Raw genomic sequence first — 6,647 nt, forward strand, 5'->3', positions numbered from 1 at the left:
AAAATATATTTGATGGAAATCCCACTCTGCCTCCTGAGAAAAGGAATCAAGTATAGGCCTAAGTGATTGTGACGTGTGTGTGTGTGTGTGTGTGTGTGTGTGTGTGTGTGTGTGTGTGTGTGTGTGTGTGTGTGTGTGTGTGTGCACTCCAAATGGCTGAAATGGCTATTAACATAAAAGTATTGTTCTGTAGCCTATATCTTTAATTGTTTATCCTGGATATATTAATGTAACAGACCAATTATAAGTCTGTGTAGTGGTAGTGATCGTATCTTCATGTCCTCTTCAGGTGAATTTATCCCAGCTACTGAGGGACAGAGAAAAGAGCAGTGAACTTTCTGAGGAGGTGAAGGAGCTTAAACAACGCCTGGTGGAAGCTCAAGGTGACAACAGGGTCGGCTTCATGGGTCATTCGCGGGCCATGCCCCCCAAAACGAGTAACTGTGCACCCCCCCCCCCCCCCCCCCAACGCAGGGCAGGCAACTGAACACGTTTCCACACAATGTTTTTTGTGTGAAATAAATCAGAAATAAAGAATACAAATAAAAAACACAGCCTGAGGTGTGCTCACTGCTGCTCGTTGATTGGTGTGTTGCTTGACCAATGACCCCGACCTTTGTTTTGTTGTCATTACGTGGCTGACTGTTTGGTTGTAAGCCCAGTGGCGAATGTAAGTAACCTTTCATCAATCCTCAATAATTAACATTAATAGAACGTTATATTGATAAATTACTCACTAAACTTACGATTCATTTAACTTATTTTCTTCCAAAAGTTAATTACCCAAAGCCTCTGTACACCCCCTTCTATTTACATGTAATGGTTTGGTCCTGCCTCCAAACGCGGTGCGGCACCGGCACTTGCAGAGAGTGAAAGCATGTGAGGAGGGATGCTAGCCTACATACATGTGTTGTACCATGTTTCAACGACCAACAAAGTCAGGCTCTCAGAAAAGAAGAGAAAGGAGAGAAAGACAAGAGAGAGGGACTAAAGGGCGACAGTATGTCACCCAGTTTTTCACAAGAAAAGGTGGGTGTGGTCCATGAGTGGTGGAAATTAGTCTGTTAGCTAATGTTTTTTTGTTTACTAAACTGACATTAAGTAGGCTACTGTTTACATATATTATATATATATATATACATATAATATATTTACAGAAAATTCAGAGGTCTTTAATTGCACTGCTCTTTTAGCTGATATTTAAAAGGTATGGTAGGTAATTCACTTCAGAAACACTTTTTGTTATATTCCATGGAATGCTCTTAACATCCCGATAGCAATGAATATATTAAATGCTTTGACAATAAATACATACAAAAATGTCATCTGTGGAAGCCGTGGCACTGTAAAAAGCACGACCAATCATCTGAACTGGCCCGGCAAAAATGCCTGCCTGTCAGCCTTCCATCTGTGCACAAGCTTATCTCGTGCCCTCATTGGTTCGTGTGTGTTGGAGGAGGGGCTCTGTAAGGAACTCTGAAGGAAGGGGCAGATTTGTTTCGGTTGTGTACTTTCAAATTCTAGCGCACTTGAGCTGGTTTCTCCATTCGTACCTACCTTTAATAAATGCAGGCACATTTTTAGCGCCTATTCATACTAAATCAGTTGTCCCTCCCCCTGGTGCCAGGTCCAACAGATCCATCTCTGGGCTCAGCAGCCCTGTCCCCCCATAATGCTGAACCTGAACCAGCTTTTCTCCCAACTGAAGGAGGTGAGCAGCATTGTGTTGAATGACATGCCACTTAACATATCTGAAGGGAGACTGGAATACAATATATACATAACAAAAAAGCTAACTAATCTAGCTGTATAATGTATAATTTAAATCTAATTTAAATTATACATTTCAAACACAGTATTTTCCCACATAGCCAATAATCTAAATAAAACAAAAAACTGCTTTTAGTTTATTTAGGATGATGGACAGTTTGAAGCATTGAGTGATCAGTCTGTAAACAAAATGTTAATCACAGACATTTTGGTTATGATATTAATACTAATACTTATATTAAAGCAGGGGTGGGGAACCTCCGGCCCCCGGGCCGTATACGGACCACTAGACCATTTGGTACGGCCCTCGAGGTAATTTATAAACAAAGCTCTATTTAGACACCCCGGGCCAGCATAACGTACTTTCCACTTGCCCGCGCTCGGGCCACTAAAAATATTGCCTTAAAAAAATTGTCCTGTGGTATTGGTATTTTGACTAGCAATTTAGTTAAATTGTTTCGTTTATCAACGCTACAATATAGCGTTCCGTGAGTCGGTTGTCGTTGTTGGGTGAAAAGCAAACTGCTGTTTGCTGCGGAGCGCAGCGCGAGCAGGCTCCTGTGAGTGTGCTCCTTCACTAAAGACTATCGCGCCACCTAACCATTCGCCAAAATGTTTTTAATACCAGCGGTAACCGGCCAAGCGCTGGGCAAAAAACAATCTTCAAATAAAAGAAAGTCACCGGAGGAGTTAAAGGAGAGTGACAGGGAGCATGAGAAGAAGAGGGAGAGAAAGTTTCAGCTTGATCGATGGAGTTGGCTTCTAGTGGTGCGGTCACGTGTCCTAAAACCCTTTTATAATCTATCGATTAGATTTATGATTCGGAAATTATAAAAGTAGGGTAGACATGTGGAGATTATCCGGCTGAACAAAACGTGCATTTATCAAATAGGTTTGTTTTCCACAGACCTTATTTCCAGCTATTTTCCAAAACCCTGTGGAGAAATCCCATTGCTTTTTGTCGAGGGAACCAGCAGCTACTTCCTGGTTTTAGGACGCGTCACCTCTCAATATGATGCCAATATAAACAAGGTCTTCTGTCGGCTTTGTACATCAATGCCGACCTATGCTGACAAGTAAGTGAAGAGTAGACAACATAAAGGTATTGGCGAAATGTCCCACCAGTTTAGGATAATGAAGGTTCTAATCAAATCAATTACATAGCCATTACATGTCTAACTCCTAATGACAGGAAGGCAGAAAGCGCATTATACAAATAATAATACTCGTAAAAATAGCAGACATTTTTTAACAATGACCACAATATCATTATTTTAATAAACCAAATATGAACAGAGGGCCAGTGGCATTTTACCCTTAATGTCTACCTCTGCGGTAAGTCACTAGCACCGCGAGCTGAATACAGTTACTTGATTTTTGTATTCTGATTACGTATTTTAGACGTCGATGCACTCTGCATGGAGAACAGGTTTGTTTCTTTAAAATAAAAATGTCACTGTTAGTGTGTCTGCAACAGTTGTTTCACAGTTTATTGTTCAATCTATAACTTTGGATTATATATTTATCTTTAATCAGCTGGTAAATTAAAAAAGATGATGATAAAATGTGAAAGTACATTTATTGATTAGCTTCTAATATTATAATTATTATTATAATTATATCCCAGGTATTTGCATGAGCGTTTCTGTCAACTTCAAGAAGAAATCCACTTGCTCCACTTGCTTAATTAAATGAAACCATTTCCCTTTTTGCAAATGTTAAATGTGAATTTCCTCTTTTTTTTCAAACTACCTTTCTCTCAGATCACAAACCTCTTGCCTAATAATTTCCTCTGATTTCAGAGTGCGCTGGACTGCAGGAAAACCTCTCAAATCTGTGGGAAACCTAACAGTAGTGCTCTCTGCTAAACAAGGTCAGAAGGATCAGATATTTTAAAAACAAAATGCACATGTAGACATTTACACAAGCTTTGAAGGAAAATGCAGTTTTAGAAACCCTTGATTTGTAGAAAGCCTAACATGGTGACTGTATTTTAACTGAGAATAATGATGTGTGTGCAGTGAAGGAATTGTTACTGTCTGAAGAAAACGGCTGCAGCTTGCCGGTGACTCCTCAGTCCATCTCAGACCTCAAGTCCCTCGCCACAGCTCTGCTGGAAACCATCCACGACAAGAACATGGTTATTCAGCACCAACGCCAAATCAACAAGTACTCAATCTTGTACCTAACACACATACCTAATACACTGTAATCTCTATCAATAAGGCCGGAAGAAAACATGAAAATATCTTTGTTTTTGTTCCTTTTTGTTGTTAGGATTCTGGGAAACCGAGTAGCAGAGCTGGAGAAGAAACTAAAATCATTAGAAATGTCTGGATTGTGGAGCCTGCCAGGTGAACACCATTATCTTAATATACTGAAACTAATGTGCTTCATTGAAATGTGTATTCTACTTGCTTTTTCCAATAATTGACATGCCTTATCCTTCCTTCTGTCCTTTTGCTTCTTGCTTCCTGAAGGCCTGACTTATAATGTGTCTCTGGGAATTTATGGAAGTACGTTTCTCTCACTTTCTCTTAATACTTTTTAACATGCAAACTTCATCTTCTTCAATAACTTCTCATACTTTCCCAAATTAATGTACTCTTTTCTATTCAATACAACAGTGACAAGCATTGTTCAAACTCATACTCGATGTTTTAATAGAAATAGCAAATGAAAATGTAGAATAATAGTTTATTACAAGTAGCAATTCTGAATTAAAAATGATTAGCATCAAAATATACTTAAAGTACCAAAATAATTGTTGATGCATTAAAATGTACCGCCCTTAAATGTGGCAGATTTTAAAGGTGTAGATTATGTTTTATTAAATAATACTGCTTAATAACTTATAAATATCACCAAGTAATTGTTATTCAATTCAATACATTATATGGTGTTTTTAATATGTTGCATTATTAGCAGTAACTTAAATTATAAAATAAATCTAACTACATTTGTTGACTTGTGGAGTAGAATTTCTCATGTAGTACAAATAATTAAAAATTGGACATAAGTAAAGTAAATGGACTTAGTCATTTTCCACCACTGCATACAGCTTTCTGGATGTCTCATGCTTTTATTAAGGCTTACTTTGAATTATATTTTGTCATAATAGGAGGAAAAGAAACCATCATCCTGAACACTCAGCAGGCGGAGACAACAGAGTCTCCTGGAAAGGAAGGTGAGGGATAAATGTGCCCTAAACTTCTCTCAGTGTACGCCATCTATGGTTCTGTGATGCGGAGATTACATTTCTTAAATCTTCTATTCATATAGGTGATGAAGTGTCAGAAGAAATAGCCGTGGATCAGCAGAGCTCCACAGAAATCTCCATCCAAGAGAGTGAACCCCCCGCTGTGTCAGGTAATGGAGAGGAGCCTCTCGTGGAGGCACCATCGGCGTCCAGCGAGGAAACGTGCCAACCAGCCGAGGAAGAGCCAGCCAGCCAGCCCTCAGACACAAACACCAGACAGTGAGGAGTGTCCTGACATCGGCCAATCACAGGTCACAACGGATTTAACCATTCAGCATTCAAGAGAAGAGGAGTGTTTGAGTGTTTCCTCTCCAACACAACATCCGTCAGACCTCTGCCACATACAGCAAACTTTAGAGAACTCTGACCCCACAGGAGAAAGTGAGGAAGAGTCAGAGAAATGCACTGAAAATGTTGAAACAGAGTGTATTTTGATACAGGAAAACATCAATAGCACAATGTCACCTGCTGAAGAAGAGCAGGAGGACGTCCAGTCAAACCAGGAGACAGAGCTTACAGAGGAGACAGATGTTTGGAAGTCAGGAAATGTGAAGTCTTCCATGAGAAATCCTCAGAAACATGAGGATAATTGATACATTATTAATGCTACTTGATTCATTGTTATGAATAATGAAACACACCTGAGTTGTTAGGATTGACTGACAGTAGAAAAATGAATATATCCCTGTCAGAGGAACGGGAACGCCTCCTGAGAAACAAAACAAATATCTATATGTCCACTGTCAGTAACCAACAATGTTATTTATGCTTTCATTTGATCTGTTTTGAGTCTTATGTATAAATGGTCCAAAGAATGTTGAAACCTGAGCGTAACACCCACATGTGATTGTTGAACAATACGCTGCTATAACAGCCTCCAAAACTTGTTTGGAGCTCATTTTGGCAGAGATTAGCTTCCTTCCTAAAACAGGAAACCCAAACCTTAGCCAGAAAGTTTGAAGCTTTATAATGCGTTTGTATCAGAGCGGGAGGAACTATGATTCAAGTTAATTGAAAAAGTATCAAAAAAGGGCTGTGGAATTTGTGTTTCATAGAGTTTGACCAGATTTAGATTTCTCTGCATTGACACAAAATGTCAGTCTTTGAGATTTACTTAAGACTGACTATGAACCCAACATTGAAGGAGAATGTAATTGTAATAACATGTCTAATGTTGACTCTGGAATAAGACACTGATTTAGGTTTTCTATAGAACTAACACAAAAATAAAGGGACACGTGTAATTGCATTTGTCATGAACTTAAAGAGGTGTGGTTGCTTAGGATTTCTCCTTTATCTTTCTACCTCTGTCCACATTTAGGAAACCATGTTAAAGATCTCTACAACAAATAAATCAGCCAGATGTTTAGCTTAAGCAGCAGCAACTTTATTTATTTTCTTTAAAAACAATGCAAACATTTCCAAAACACTTCATTTATTATTCTCCTAAATGATCAAATGTGGGATATTTTGCTTTTTTGCTAAACACTTTCACAAAAACAAATGTATCACAGCTATATAGAATGCTGCATGACACTATTAAGGACAGTTGACTTTGAACATAAATGTAGTTAAGATAACATTTAGTGAACTAACTAGTCTGTTACTCAAAGAACCC

The 6,647-nt window shown here is 38.6% G+C and overlaps 1 protein-coding gene across 1 annotated transcript; it reads left to right on the plus strand.

Moving 5' to 3' along the window:
- Nucleotides 1-161: 161 nt before the first annotated feature.
- Nucleotides 162-5,975, plus strand: LOC117452732 (coiled-coil domain-containing protein 149-like). Its single transcript, XM_034091480.2, has 8 exons — nucleotides 162-179; nucleotides 290-437; nucleotides 3,172-3,199; nucleotides 3,573-3,643; nucleotides 3,792-3,939; nucleotides 4,048-4,124; nucleotides 4,892-4,957; nucleotides 5,053-5,975. The coding sequence occupies exons 1-8, from the start codon at nucleotides 162-164 to the stop codon at nucleotides 5,250-5,252; spliced, it is 756 nt and encodes a 251-aa protein (XP_033947371.1). The 3' UTR covers nucleotides 5,253-5,975.
- Nucleotides 5,976-6,647: the final 672 nt, after the last annotated feature.

This window comes from Pseudochaenichthys georgianus, chromosome 1 (genome assembly GCF_902827115.2).
Source record: "Pseudochaenichthys georgianus chromosome 1, fPseGeo1.2, whole genome shotgun sequence".
In the NCBI taxonomy this organism is placed as follows: domain Eukaryota; kingdom Metazoa; phylum Chordata; class Actinopteri; order Perciformes; family Channichthyidae; genus Pseudochaenichthys; species Pseudochaenichthys georgianus.

Bases quoted from the DNA above. Each gene is read 5' to 3' on its own strand.
- LOC117452732 (XM_034091480.2), top strand. The intron at 4,125-4,891 runs GTGAACACCATT...TTGTCATAATAG, and splicing joins TGGATTGTGGAGCCTGCCAG to GAGGAAAAGAAACCATCATC. The intron at 4,958-5,052 runs GTGAGGGATAAA...CTATTCATATAG, and splicing joins AGAGTCTCCTGGAAAGGAAG to GTGATGAAGTGTCAGAAGAA.